The following is a 15,342-nucleotide window of genomic DNA, read 5'->3' as shown; positions in this document are numbered from 1 at the left end:
TTAATAAAAGAAAAGAGCAGAAGTTTCCTCCTTTATAAAAAATGGTTTTGTGTGTCCTGGATGTCTTAATTTATGGTGTGACAGCGGTTTCTGAGAGGCATTACATTCAGAAATAATTTTTTTTTTGTTACGTGCCTTTTTTTGGAGGAAATTGAGGCATGTTTATGGAATCACGTTTATGTCATAATTCCCGCGAGCAAAATAAACATTCGCAGGTATGTTAAACTACTTCTGCGCATGGTTTGTCTACCGCCGTGCGAGAAACTGCCGCTTCGAGAGGAGAAAATCGCTCTCCACGCGCGCTCTGGATCTTACCCCGCGCATGATTTTCTACCCAGCAGCCGCTCTAAACACTGAGCTATACAATACACTGGAGTGCTGATTTTGCCGAAAAACTGAAGTCACTGTCCGCCATCTTGCTACTCCCTACTCTCACAGAATCCCATAGAATTTGGTTGCAACAACAAGCAGTTTTTCTGGCTGTGTGAAAACGTTTCACAGGTAATTCTACAGTCAGTGGATGTACTAACACCATCAACTACTAGGAAATTAGGTGGTGAAATATTTTACATGTTATTCATATTAAATATATATATGTATATATAAGTATGTGTATATGTATATATATGTATACATATGTACATATATGTTTTTGTATATTGTTATTTATATATTTAAAAATGTTATATATATATTTAAATAAATAAAATGCAAAATATTTCAGTACATGACTTTCTCATTACTTGATAGTTTTAGAACATAAAAGTATATGGCATTTGACATTTTTAAAGTTTATAGCCCCCCCTGAACATGAGAAAATCATAGTTATTTGATGCTGTAGCGCACACATTCCCTAGTTACTGGGGGAAAATAGGGAGTACCAATATGGCGGCCGGTGGCTTCAAAGCGACTCGTTCTAACAGCGGGCGATTAGCACTCCAGTGTATAATATAGCTCAGTGGCTCTAAAGCGTCTCTGCGCTTGGACTAATTTTCTCTTCGCGCAAAGGAAAATGGCAGGTTTTGACAGGTTGGGCGGAGACAAACCTCTTCTGTAAGCCTCCTCCTGATTGAGCCTTGCAGACACAATCACACAGGAAGTAGTCAGTAAGCTTTTGATTGACAGCTCGTCATCCATCAGCGTTAATACTTTGTTTTTACTTTATATTACATATACAGAAAAATAAAACAGTTAACTAATTAATGGTACATTTGTGATTGCTTGTGATATTTTTTCTTATAAACAGTGCACATTTAAAAAACTCAGAGCTGCATGTTAAATATAAAAAACTGACTTTTACACCCACTAGTACTATATATGATAAGCATCAGTTATACACTACCGTTCAAAGGTTTGGGGTCACCCAAACAATTTTGTGTTTTTCATGAAAAGTCACACTTATTCACCACCACACATTGTGAAATGAATAGAAAATAGAGTCAAGACATTGACAAGGTTAGAAATAATGATTTGTATTTGAAATAAGATTTTTTTTTACATCAAACTTTGCGTTCGTCAAAGGCAATTACAGCATTGCAGACCTTTGGCATTCTAGCTGTTAATTTGTTGAGGTAATCTGGAGAAATTACACCCCACGCTTCCAGAAGCAGCTCCCACAAGTTGGATTGGTTGGATGGGCACTTCTTGCGTACCATATGGTCAAGCTGCTCCCACAACAGCTCAATGGGGTTCTGATCTGGTGACTGCGCTGGCCACTCCATTACCGATAGAATACCAGCTGCCTGCTTCTGCTCTAAATAGTTCTTGCACAATTTGGAGGTGTGTTTAGGGTCATTGTCCTGATGTAGGATGAAATTGGCTCCAATCAAGCGCTGTCCACTGGGTATGGCATGGCACTGCCAAATGGAGTGATAGCCATCCTTATTCAGAATCCCTTTTACCCTGTACAAATCTCCCACCTTACCAGCACCAAAGCAACCCAAGACCATCACATTACCTCCACCATGCTTAACAGATGGCGTGAGGCATTCTTCCAGCATCTTTTCATTTGTTCTGCGTCTCACAAGCGTTCTTCTTTGTGATCCAAATACCTCAAACTTGGATTCATCCGTCCACAACACTTTTTTCCAGTCCTCCTCTGTCCAATGTCTGTGTTCTTTTGCCCATCTTAATCTTTTTCTTTTATTGGCCAGTCTCAGATATGGCTTTTTCTTTGCAACTCTGCCCTGAAGCCCAGAATCCCGCAGCCACCTCTTCACTGTAGATGTTGACACTGGTGTTTTGCGGGTAATATTTAATGAAGATGCCAGTTGGGGACCTGTGGGGCGTCTGTTTCTCAAACTAGAGACTCTAATGTACTTATCTTCTTGCTCAGTTGTGCAACGTGGCCTCCCACTTCTTTTTCTACTCTGGTTAGAGCCTGTTTGTGCTGTCCTCTGAAGGGAGTAGTACACACTGTTGTAGAAAATCTTCAATTTCTTAGCAATTTCTCACATGGAAAAGCCTCTAAGAACAACAATAGACTGTCGAGTTTTAGATGAAAGTGCTCTTTTGGCTCTGGGCCAATGAGCAAACACATTGTACCATTAGAACACTGGAGTGATAGTTGCTGGAAATGGACCTCTATACACCTATGTAGATATTGCACCAAAAACCAGACATTTGCAGCTAGAATAGTCATTTACCAAATTAGCTATGTATAGAGTGTATTTCTTTAAAGTTAAGACTAGTTTAAAGTCATCATTGAAAAGTACAGTGCTTTTCCTTCAAAAATAAGGACATTTCAATTTGACCCCAAACTTTTGAACGGTAGTGTATTTTGCAACACTTTGTCTACATGTAGAATTGAACCGGCTGCAGGAATTTGAAACATTGTTTTTGATCTGAAGGACCTTTTAATTAGTTCACCTAAATTTAATTTAAGCTACATTGATCAAACTTTATAACTGTTATTGTATAATGTGGAGTTAAGGACAAGATTATTTTCTCATCATGATGCAAACCAGGTGGAAGCTCCCAGAGAGGGTTCGGACATAACGCTAGTCCGCTCTGTTTTTCATATGTTGTGCTGTCTTCTGGGTCCTGCTGATTTGCACAGTAAGATGGACTGAATTAATGTAGTGGACACTCAAGGGTGGGTCCCAAGACACATATTACAATAACCAATTTTTAAGGGATTTTAGATAAAGTAATTTACTCAAAAACATAACGTGCTAAAATAATATCTATATTAAACACATTTTTATAAAAAGGAGTTTTATGTGGTCCCCAGGAACTTGGGGCCCTAGGTAACCACCTAGTTTTACCGAGTGGTAAGTCTATCTCCGAAATGAGTACCCAGATCCGTTATGTTAACAATTAAATAGTCAATAAGACTATAAGGATTCACTATAAGTCTCCACTCCTTTGGCAATAAGCACAATTCAAATAGGAGTCACCTAGTTATTTAATTTTTTCCCCTCTGAATCAAAATTATTTAAATACAGAACTTTATCTTGGATTCAACTGACAAGTGCGTCCAAACTTTGACTGATTGCAGTATGAATAAGCCAGTGTATGAATTGGGCTTTATAAATAAATTTGCTTGCCTGTCTACTGCATGTTTTTATGAGTTACAAAAAACTGTAACAATACTTTAATCCCCACTCTATCCAAGTTAAAAATAAAATTAACTAATGTGAAGACACATTAACAGTATCTAAGGGTTAGTTTTCAAGAATTACATTACCGTGCAAGTTTAAAAATAAAAACTTTATTAACCTGTTACATGTTCCATTTATTTTAGCACAATGGGGAGCAATGTTGTGTGAGCCATACACAAAACTACTTTTGCTTATTTTCCATGGTAATTCAAATAACATTCTATCCATCTCTAAAAATCAGCATTTATAATTAAATCTGATGCCCAAGGTAGGATACACAAAAAGGGTCTATCATAAGCTCCTGTGGAAATTTTTAATTCAATTCAATTCAATTTTATTTATATAGCGCCAAATCATGAAACATGTCATCTCAAGGCACTTTACAAAGTCAAGTTCAATCATATTATACAGATTGGGTCAGGGACCTTCTTTAAAGCATTAGCTCTGCCTCTGATTTTCCTGGAACCCAAGCTCTCCTGCAAGTTTATAATCTTCTATGGTCTTGCATGACTGGGATGATAACCAAATAAAATGTCCAAATAAATCCAGGGATATTGTCTGAATCAGACATCAGCAGCCAGAAAATAGTGCATTACTTGTGCATCACCCCCCACCCCCACCCCACCCCCACCCCGCACACACACACACACACACACACACACACACACAAAAAAAGAAAAGTTACTGTATTAATTTGTTTAGGTTGCTCTGAGTCTATCAACAGCCTACAGGCAAGAAGCTCACACTCTGGATCGATAATCAATTCATCAAAGTTTAAAGTACTTACCTTTGAGTATAATTATTTCAGTATAAATTTGGGCCTGGGAATCCATTTAAAAAATCATGCCATTCACCTTGTATTGCCCTCTGACAAAAACTTTTTTTTTTTGTATTGAATAGAAAAAAGCAGTCGTGGCGATAATGGGCAATGTTTATTTATGTTGGGTCCAAATATGTCATTGTTCATTTATAGGCTACTTAGCACCTGACAAAGAAAAAAGTAGAAAAAGTTCTATAGTATCACTCTCAGCTTCATTTTCAAGCAGCAACTGCACCTCAGGCAGTTGCTGTTCATTGAGTGGACATGGAAATTCAGAAACCACTATTGCACCATCCACATGTCCGTCATACTCAGCAGCAACGTCCCAGTCAATGTCAGGCTCTTGGATGTCCTTTTTCAAACAAAATCAAGAAAATACAGCAGTTACTGCACAAATAAATACTACAATAAGTCTTGTGTTGAGTTATGTACATATTCTACACACAGGTTTTTGTTTAAGGAAAGTCCCCTGAAATGTCTGTCACATTATACCCTGGAAGAGTTACAGTAAGATTGGAGCAAGGGACATGAACATTAGTTTGGAACACCCATTTTATTTTATGATGGGGTTACTTGCAGATCAAAGCAGCAATCAGAAATAAGGTTTTAAGCATTTCACAGAGTGAAATCACATCTCACCTACCCTGCTAGGACCAATTTTTAAATAATGAAAATAACATGTGTGCATTTGGACAGTAGAAGGAAAATAAATGGCATCATGTAACCTAACAATGGGAACTCCCAGCTGAGGTTGAAACTATAAATCTCCCTGCTAAGAGACAACACTGTTTACCGCATCACTTTGTAGCTTGAGATAATAAACTAACAAGTAGAAATAAATGAGGCCTCAGTGTTTCCCACAGGTATCACAGTAGCCATTTGTGTACTGTGATACAGTCACTATCATTACTATGATGATATATCTTAATATTACACTTGCCATTTATGAATTTATATTATAGCTGTATAGGCCAATTTTGTGTCTTTTTGGTCAGCAATGTAAAAAACATTTTCTGTATATCAAATACACTTATTTGATGATCCTAAAAGCTCAAACATTGTATTTTACAAAATGAGACAAAAACCCCAACATTGTCTGGCTGATCCATTGGGTAAAGCATCATTCCGGTATGCCAGAGCTGCTCCGGAGTTCAATTACCCTCACCCTCCGTCCTAATTGTATGGTTGTTCCAGCCTTCATGTGTCACGTGAAGTGAAAAAAGGTCCTCTGTAAAGGAGAAGAAATGTTCATTAGTTTTGGGGGAGAAGGGGGTGGGGTTATACACTTTCCCTCAATATTCTTTGATGCGTTTAAAAGTGAGATATTCCAGTCAGTACTGTTGAGTAATATTCTATGTAAGATGTTTGCACTGCATTATAGCATAAGCAAAACAAACCAGAAAAGATAAAGGGCACATCCGTCCCTTATTCCCAATCAAGAAACTAACCCCTGGAGGAAATAACAAGAAGGTGATCGGTCTCTATGTTGTGTAGTGGGCTGTAGTATTTTGAGGTCATACACACCACAGCCGTTCAATCCTAAACATCAATTAACACTAATTTCAAAGACTTGTGAGATAATAAAATATCAGTACGGTTACAGTCAACAGTTTTCTGTAATTATATCTCAAAGACATGCAGAAGCTTGAAACCTTTGATTGTGGACACTTTTTGCAGGAATAAAACTTCCTCGATCTGTTTTTCACACACTGTGAAAATGTATTGGGCTTTTTCAACATTCTCTACCCCTTGGTCAGCTCTGACCCTGCAGCGCATTCACTGAAGATCCAATAGCATGACTAGGAAATTATACAGCATAAAAGTCAGGCAAATTATTTACATCATGTATGTCTGTGTAACTTAAGGTGAAGATTCTAAAAAAAGATAGATTTTGACCAGAACACATTTAACCAAGTTAGATTCTTCTCCTATGTTTAGCATCAAAACCTGAGAATATCCCATGATTGATTAAATAAACAATTTACTACATTTGTCTACAGGTAGAAGCTGCAAAAGATAAAATGTCCCACTGATGTATGCCCACTTAATAAAACATTCAGACTTTTTAAAGAGATAAAAATTAATGTTTTATAAGTTTATGGAGGTATGTCAGCTAAGCTACCAGCTGTACTGTGATAAGTGGATGGTGGTGTGTCTAACACAAGTTTCCAAGTTTATCTACGATTTCACAGTGTGTTTAGCATTCTTTTTGAATGGGAACTGGGTAAATACAACTTCTGACCATTACAGTACATTGAATTAGCATTTTGCCTTAGCACTGTAAGTTTGAGTGTCATCTCTGATTGTGAATATCATTAGTTTAATAAAACCAAGACGTTTGCTGTCACTTACTTGCAAATCATCGAATGTTGCTGATGTATCTCTATCCATTACTTATCGTCGAGGGGTGAATGTCAATACTGCAATGCCAATATGAACCACACGCATGCACAAACAGAGAAAGAGAGAATAATTTAAGCCGTGAAAAGCACTACAAACATTGAAAAACAAATTAACATCAGAGATAGTGTAACTGGTTTACCCTGCGTTGTATTCTGTTCGCATGTGGCTCGAAAAAGGACAGAGGCTGGATCTTGGTTGACTTGACATTTAATCTCTCTCTGTTTGAAGAAGACAGACTGCGATGAGTGTACAATTTGGTCCAAAACACCTTCCTGAACCAGAAAATAACGTGCAAAATAAAGAATAATTAATACAAAAAGTCTGCTAAGCTAACCGTATCTCCACTATAAAACAACAATGCAGGTTAGCTTATTGTATATTCAAACAACACACTGATTTCGAATCACATCTGCCATTTAACACTCAGTAGATAATCAAAATGCATTCTCGTTCAATTGGAGGTAAGAATATATCACCTCTGAACTGTAAATCAAACAAGAAAAATGTTTTTATATCAGCACCCAAAGTTGAGCCCGTCTTTATGCTAACAGCCGAGAGCAGCATTAACCAGTGCGTGGGGCTACGTGCCGGCCTGCTTGAGCTGCGTTCAAGTGCAGTAGGACATACGCATTGCTCTTAACTAACAGCTACTAACACAATAAAAACTGCTCACGTAACATTAATAACTTAATTGGTTGAATTTGAAGCTTAATCTAAGTCATATTAGCATCAGTTAGCATCATCACTGAAGCGCCGCAGTAGCTAAGGCTACCAGAAAGCAGTCAACATTTTTCTCTCGTGCCGAAATACTGTAACTGCTAACTATATATCCCTGAACAATTCGACCAAATAGAATTATGTAATTCTACGGCTGTTTATTCAAACATAGCACTACTCTATGAGGAATAATTGTGCTTTTTTTGGGGGGCAAGAACGGTTGTGAATTTCACTTACCCCACGTAGCGCAAACGTTGGAGAAGCCTCCGCCATTGTCCCACCTCCAGCCATCGTCTTCCCTTATGGATGGCGAGTTGTCAGTCAAAAGCTTCCTGACACAACTTCCTGTGTGATTGTGTCGGCAAGGCCCAATCAGGAGGAGGTTTGTCTCCACCCAACCTGTCAAAACACATTTTCCTTTGCGCGAGGAGAAAATCTATGAAGGTAACCTTGTTCCAATACGATTTGTGCATTGTAAGCATGGATTTGAAGTTGTAGAGGGAGTTAAATTCTAAGTTTTGTATTTGTAGAATTTAAAAAAATATTACAAGTACAAATTTTACAACTGCACAAATCTGCTGCTGTGAGTCACAAATTCAACGTTACAAGTTACGCCTTCATTTTCACTTTTGACACAAACGTCGCGCCGGTAAAAATGATCTGTAACTTGTGGGTAGTACCCTTGATTGGGCAGCAGGGGGCGCTGCCTGCTCCGTCAGTCTGTACCAACCGGAAATACATACTGCCTTGTTGCCTTTTAAGTACCCTGCACGCATATGCCTTCGAAGGACGCAGCTGTCACTGTCACTACCCGATCCGTGGTCCGTGTAACTTCAGGCAGTTCATTTTTTTCAGGAAAGCCAAAACTACTTCTGTTTTTCCATTTGCAAATCAAAACGGAAAAACGGCTGTCTGGGCTAGAAAAGCATCTATAGCGGCTTTTACGGGAGTTCCTCAGTGTTTTCTCTCTCCATGATGGAAATTTTTGATTACATTTTTACTAAACAAGAGTTACAATATCCCTTATTGAATAGCCTATAGGGTAGTTCACGCGTGACGTCACGCGTCAGCGCTACATCCGGGTCCCGCGGGTAGGCAAAAAACAGAACTGTTCTCGTCTACTACATGACAAAACGGGTGATTTAGAGCGTACTTTTAGTTCATTTATTTTTGGAATCTAAACAATGCCTACGACTTGTTGTGCACCCAGTTGCACACAGAGGCATTCCAAATCGTCGGATGTACGTTTCTGTCGTTTACCGAGAAGGACGAAGAAAGAAATGGATATTTTCAATGAAAAGAGCGCAGGCAGACAATCCCAATGGACCGGGGGAGCCATCATACTACGACAGAATTTGCAGTCTACACTTCATCTCTGGTAAATACAACTTAATTCTGCTCTAGTCATTGTTCTACTTAAATAGCGGCGGAGGGGAGGTGGCGATCGCTAGACGGGGCCGGAGAAGCGGCAGCAACAGCCGCTGCAGCCACCTCCCCTCCGCCCGTTCACGGGCGCTAGTACTTCTGTGTTTACGCTGCAATGTCGCCGACACCTCCACCCATTTTAACAAGACAAAAACACCAAAATAATCCGTAGTGAACAATGTTTTTTTTCTAACCTACCTGGCGGGTCTTCCTCTCTGCTGAGGCACGGTCTGTGTCCGACCCCGCATTCTGCTGTTACACAAACATGTCTGAACATACATCCATCCATTTTCTGACCGCTTAATCACTCATGGCGTCGCGGGGGTTGCTGGAGCCTTTTTCCCCGATATAAAATAATTGTAGCCGTCCGGTGGTTTCAGGGGCTTTCGTGCTCTCTCGTCTGTACTGGCCTGCCGTGTTTATACGGCAGCTGTATGTCGCGGTACGGAACGCTTGGCCAGCATTTCACAGACTCGCTCCGTCCCTTCAGGCTTTGCTGTGTGGATCTGGCAATCTGATACCATCAACCATCAATTTACTCTTAAAACGATCTTGTGATACGTTATCTAAAGAAAAAAATACGTGGAGAACTCGTCGGTTTCTCTGTTTGCGTCCGCCATTGTGTTCGCCTTTTGCCTACCAGTCCGGCGCGCATGCGCGAAAAACCCGCATCAAAACAATAACAATGAACTACCCTATAGATGGAGATTCTTATTCATAAGAAAACTGAGATCCAATCTAACCAATAGCTAGATAAGCTGCATTGCCTATCTTTTCTAAGTCTCCCTGCCAACACACCCATGACAGGTAACAGTTTAACTTTTTAATTAGCATATTTTGTATGACAAATATGAAATATATGAGGCACTATCCCCGTGGCAGTATTTGTATTTATTTGTGAGTAAAGATAAATCAATTAAATCAATAAAAAAATCTTCATTTCTCTGTTAGCTTCAAAAATATGTACTGTTCACTAAAATCAAGACACATATAGACAGTAATCCTATAGTGAAGGTGGGTTTTGCTTGAAGGGTTTTGCTTGATGAGAAAAATAAACTTTGCTTCTATATTTTTGGTTTACAGCATGTGATTTGCTTTTATATTTCATGTTCCACTAATAAAACACACAATATTATAATAAAGCTCATGTCTCTACAATAAACTATCATGTTGCAACGTAAAACTGTCCTTTTTTTATTCAAAAGACATGTCTACGCTTAATTTTTTTTTCTTCAGGCTTCCATTATGTTACATCGATGCTCTTATTTTGAAATATTTTCCTGCACTACAGGGCAAGCCATGAAACCGTCTTTATCTTTTAATCCGTCCGTCCGTCCGTCCGTCCGTCCGTCCGTTGTCTTCCGCTTATCCGGGGTCGGGTCGCGGGGGTAGCAGCTTCAGTAGGGAGGCCCAGACGTCCCTCTCCCCAGCCACTTGGGCCAGCTCCTCAGGAGGAATCCCAAGGCGTTCCCAGGCCAGCCGGGAGACATAGTCCCTCCAGCGTGTCCTGGGTCTTCCCCTGGGTCTCCTCCCGGTGGGACGTGCCCGGAACACCTCTCCAGGGAGGCGTCCAGGAGGCATCCTGACCAGATGCCCGAGCCACCTCAACTGGCTCCTCTCGACGTGGAGGAGCAGCGGCTCTACTCTGAGTCCTCCCCGGATGACTGAGCTCCTCACCCTATCTCTAAGGGAGAGCCCAGACACACTACGGAGAAAACTCATTTCAGCCGCTTGTATCCGGGATCTCGTTCTTTCGGTCACGACCCAAAGCTCGTGACCATAGATGAGGGTAGGAACGTAGATCGACCGGTAAATCGAGAGCTTCGCCTTTTGGCTCAGCTCTCTCTTCACCACAACGGATCGGTACAGCGCCCGCTTCACAGCAGACGCTGCACCAATCCGCCTGTCGATCTCCCGCTCCATCTTCCCCTCATTCGTGAACAAGACCCCAAGATACTTGAACTCCTCCACTAGGGGCAGGACATCCTCCCCAACCCGGAGAAGGCACTCTACCCTTTTCCGGTTCAAGACCATGGTCTCGGATTTGGAGGCACCGATTTTCATCCCGGCCGCTTCGCACTCGGCTGCGAACCGCTCCAGTGAGTGCTGTAGATCACGCCCTGATGAAGCCAATAGGACCACGTCATCCGCGAATAGCAGAGACGCAATCCTAAGGCCACCAAAGCGGATCCCCTCAACACCTTGGCTGCGCCTAGAAATTCTGTCCATAAAAGTTATGAACAGAATCGGTGACAAAGGGCAGCCTTGGCGGAGTCCAACTCTCACCGGAAACGAGTCCGACTTACTGCCGGCAATGCGGACCAGACTCTGACACCGGTCGTACAGAGACCTGACAGCCCTTATTAAAGGGTCCGGTACTCCATACTCCCGGAGTACCCCCCACAGGATCCCCCGGGGGACACGGTCGAATGCCTTCTCCAGATCCACAAAGCACATGTAGACTGGTTGGGCAAACTCCCATGCCCCCTCAAGAATCCTGCTGAGGGTGTAGAGCTGGTCCAGTGTTCCACGGCCAGGACGAAAACCACACTGCTCTTCCTGAATCCGAGATTCGACTATCCGACGGACCCTCCTTTCCAGAACCCCTGAATAGACCTTACCAGGGAGGCTTAAGAGTGTGATTCCTCTGTAGTTGGAACACACCCTCCGGTCCCCCTTTTTAAATAGGGGGACCACCACCCCAGTCTGCCAATCCAGGGGAACTGCCCCCGATGTCCACGCAATGTTGCAGAGCCGCGTTAACCAACACAGCCCCACAACATCCAGAGCCTTAAGGTACTCAGGACGAATCTCATCCACCCCCGGAGCCTTGCCACCGAGGAGCTTTTTAACAACCTCGGCAACCTCAGCACCAGAGATGGGAGAACCCGACCCAGAGTCCTCAGGCTCTGCTTCCTCAATGGAAGACGTGTTGGTGGGATTAAGGAGGTCTTCGAAGTATTCCGCCCACCGACGCACGACGTCCCGAGTCGAGGTCAGCAGCACACCACCCCCACTGTAAACAGTGTTGGTACTGCACTGCTTCCCCCTCCTGAGACGCCGGATGGTGGACCAGAATCGCTTCGAAGCCGTACGGAAGTCTTTCTCCATGGCCTCTCCGAACTCTTCCCACGCCCGAGTTTTTGCCTCGGCGACCAGCCGAGCCGCCTGCCGCTTCGACTGCCGGTACACATCAGCTGCTTCCGGAGTCCCACAGGCCAAAAAAGCCCGGTAGGACTCCTTCTTCAGCTTGACGGCTTCCCTCACCGCTGGTGTCCACCAGCGGGTTCGAGGGTTGCCGCCACGACATGCACCGACAACCTTGCGGCCACAGCTCCGACTAGCCGCCTCAGCAATAGAGGCGTGGAACATGGTCCATTCAGACTCAATGTCCCCCGCCTCCCTCGGGACGTGTTTAAAGTTCTCCCGGAGGTGGGAGTTAAAGCTCCGCCTCACAGGGGACTCCGCCAGACGTTCCCAGCAAACCCTCACAGTACGTTTGGGCCTGCCCGGTCGGACCGGCTTCCTCCCCCGCCATCGGAGCCAACTCACCACCAGGTAGTGGTCGGTGGAGAGCTCCGCCCCTCTCTTCACCCGAGTGTCCAAGACATGCGGCCGCAGGTCAGATGAAACGACAACAAAGTCGATCATTGAACTGCGACCTAGGGTGTCCTGGTGCCAAGAGCACATATGGACACCCGTTGGTCCTATCTTTTAATCCGAAGGAGAAAATGGAAAATGAATTGGCGAAATCCAAAAACGGCCCGTTTTGTTTCATTACATTTTTCTGGTTTTTCGTTTCTAAATTGTAGTGACAGGAAAGAAAATCAAGGCTTTGTTTTCCGTTTTTCCGTTTTGATTTGCAAATGGAAAAACAGAAGTAGTTTTGGTTTTGGCTTTCCAGAAAAAAAAAATGAACTGCCTGAAGGTACACGGACCACGGATCGGGTAGTGACAGTGACAGCTGCGTCCTTCGAAGGCATATGCATGCAGGGTACTTAAAAGGCAACAAGGCAGTATGTATTTCCGGTTGGTACAGACTGACGGAGCAGGCAGCGTCCCCTGCTGCCCAATCAAGGGTACTACCCACAAGTTACAGATCATTTTTACCGGCGCAACGTTTGTGTCAAAAGTGAAAATGAAGGCGTAACTTGTAACGTTGAATTTGTGACTCACAGCAGCATATTTGTGCAGTTGTAAAATTTGTACTTGTAATATTTTTTTAAATTCTACAAATACAAAACTTAGAATTTAACTCCCTCTACAACTTCAAATTCACGCTTACAATGCACAAATCGTATTGGAACAAGATTACCTTCATAAAAATCAGAGCAGAGACGCATTAGAGCGCGTGGCCACTGGATAGAAAATCATGCGCAGGGTGAGATCCAGAGCGGGCGTGGGAGGAGCTGGCGCACGCGGAAAGCGATTTTCTCCTCTGGGCGCGGCAGTACATAAACCATGCGCAGTAGTAGTTTAACATACATGCGAATATTTTTATTTTGCTCGCGTAACTTATGACATAAATGTGACGCGATGCATGTTATGGTGATGTTCTGTACTTCACTGACTCAGCAGGATCAGCAAGTGTGTTGAAGAGTTTCTTTGAGTTAAAAGGTGAAGTAAAGAAGTTTATGAAACAAGATGGACTGGACGTCCCTGAGCTGGATGATTCAAAATGGATGATGGATTTGGCATTCTTTGTGGACATAACACACAAGCTAAACATCCTGAACCTAAAGCTCCAGGGTCACGATCAGCTCATCACAACAGCCTTTGACAGTGTGAAAGCTTTCTGCACAAAGCTGAAACTGTGGAATGGTTAGCTGTCTGTCATATTGCTGCATGCGCATCTTTGCTGGAAATGGGTGCAACATTCATTGCAGATGAGTATGTGAGTACTATTGAAAACCTGCAGCATGGGTTTGATGAAAGATTTGCAGACTTCAAAGCACACAGTGAGACATTCCAATTGTTTGCAGACCCCTTCTCAGCTGATGTGGAGAAAGTGTCCAGTGTGCTGCAAATGGAACTGATTCACCTGAAGTGCAGCAATGGCCTGAAAACTAAATTCATAGCGGTACAGGGAATAGCAGAGCAAATGTGTCTGGGAAGAAACGCTGTCAAGTAACTGGAAAGAAATAAACGGTGAGCTGATTCAGCAAGGATTTGTGCTGTGTAATATATTAATAGTTCTTTAACTTACTGTTTAAATCCATAGACAATATATAGAAACTTTAGCTTTTTTTTGTTTACAGGGTTTAAATTACTTATGAAGAGAAAAATACATACTTTAAAAAGAAATGCTTTTGTTGCAGGTGGAAAAAAGTTGCAGATGGCCCAAATATGTTGAAAATGTTGTCAGCTTTAGTTCAGTGAAAAAAAATATTTCTAAGAAAAGCAGTTTGCACTACTACAGTGTCTTACATGAATATAAATGCCTGTCTTATTAAATTTGTCACATTTACGTTACCAATTTATTTAGTTTTGTTTTAATTGAAATTATTTCATTTGTAGTTTAAGGATGAGGAGAGAAGACCTCCTCTATATAGAATTGCATTATTTGAAATAAAACACTTTATAGCAGCTGTTTTTGTTCTTTTCTTAAAAATATCAGTACTTTTTCGCACTTTCCGAAACTGAAGTGGCCCTCAAATGAGTGGACAGTGCCTCCCCCCGGCTCATTTGAGCTTGAGACCGCTGCAACAGAGGCTTATTTTATCTCACATCCAGTCTAACAAAGAAGCGCAGAAGAAACTGTACTCAGTGCATTCTGTCACAGAAAAACAGTGAGCAAAACAACTTTAAAAACCTGTCTGACCCCATCGATGAGAATGATCCTGCCGGAACATGAGCTCGTCGTGAAGAACTGCTCGCGGCTGTTGAGCAGTGACACCACATGCTCAATGTCTTCATCCACGCTGCCTTTCTTACTTGGGTCCAGCCTGTTCAGATATTGTGTCTTCCACCGACTGAACGTGCTTTCCATTACTGCTGCTGCTGAATCGGTTCGGAGGCACATAAACCCTGTCACTGCTACCCGATACTACCCGATCCATATGTCCGTACCGGTAGCACCATAGACATTGGCCGTTTCTCAATTCACGAGAACGCGAGTCCGTACTCGCGTTCTCGTCAAGTCCGATCTTCCTGTGTTCTTACCGAGAACAGACTTGACGAGAACGCGAGCACGCAGCACCACAGACATATATACGTAGACGCGTCATAGGGCGCAGGTTCGCACGTCAACGTCACCGCCATATTGTATGTGGCAGAAAAAAGTTGAGTTCTGTTATTGTGAACGTGGATCAGAGAAGATGCCTCATTCCTGTGCTGCAATAAATACACACACAGACACACACACACAGACACACA

The 15,342-nt window shown here is 42.5% G+C and overlaps 1 protein-coding gene across 2 annotated transcripts in view; it reads right to left on the bottom strand.

Moving 5' to 3' along the window:
• Window positions 1-15,101, bottom strand: part of tyw3 (tRNA-yW synthesizing protein 3 homolog (S. cerevisiae)) — a 51,992-nt gene extending 36,891 nt beyond the window's left edge. The window contains exon 1 of one of the 2 annotated variants that reach the window (XM_021313710.2): window positions 14,780-15,101. In XM_021313710.2, the coding sequence (XP_021169385.1) occupies window positions 14,780-14,989 (210 nt within the window). In that variant the 5' untranslated portion in view covers window positions 14,990-15,101. The remainder of the gene's footprint in view (window positions 1-14,779) is intronic. The other variant, XM_012857813.3, reaches the window with a different exon arrangement.
• Between the last annotated feature and the right edge of the window lie 241 nt (window positions 15,102-15,342).

This window comes from Fundulus heteroclitus, chromosome 6 (genome assembly GCF_011125445.2).
Source record: "Fundulus heteroclitus isolate FHET01 chromosome 6, MU-UCD_Fhet_4.1, whole genome shotgun sequence".
Lineage (NCBI taxonomy): Eukaryota > Metazoa > Chordata > Actinopteri > Cyprinodontiformes > Fundulidae > Fundulus > Fundulus heteroclitus.
The sequence above is the reverse complement of the archived record's forward strand: the minus strand, read 5'-3'. Positions and strand labels throughout refer to the sequence as shown.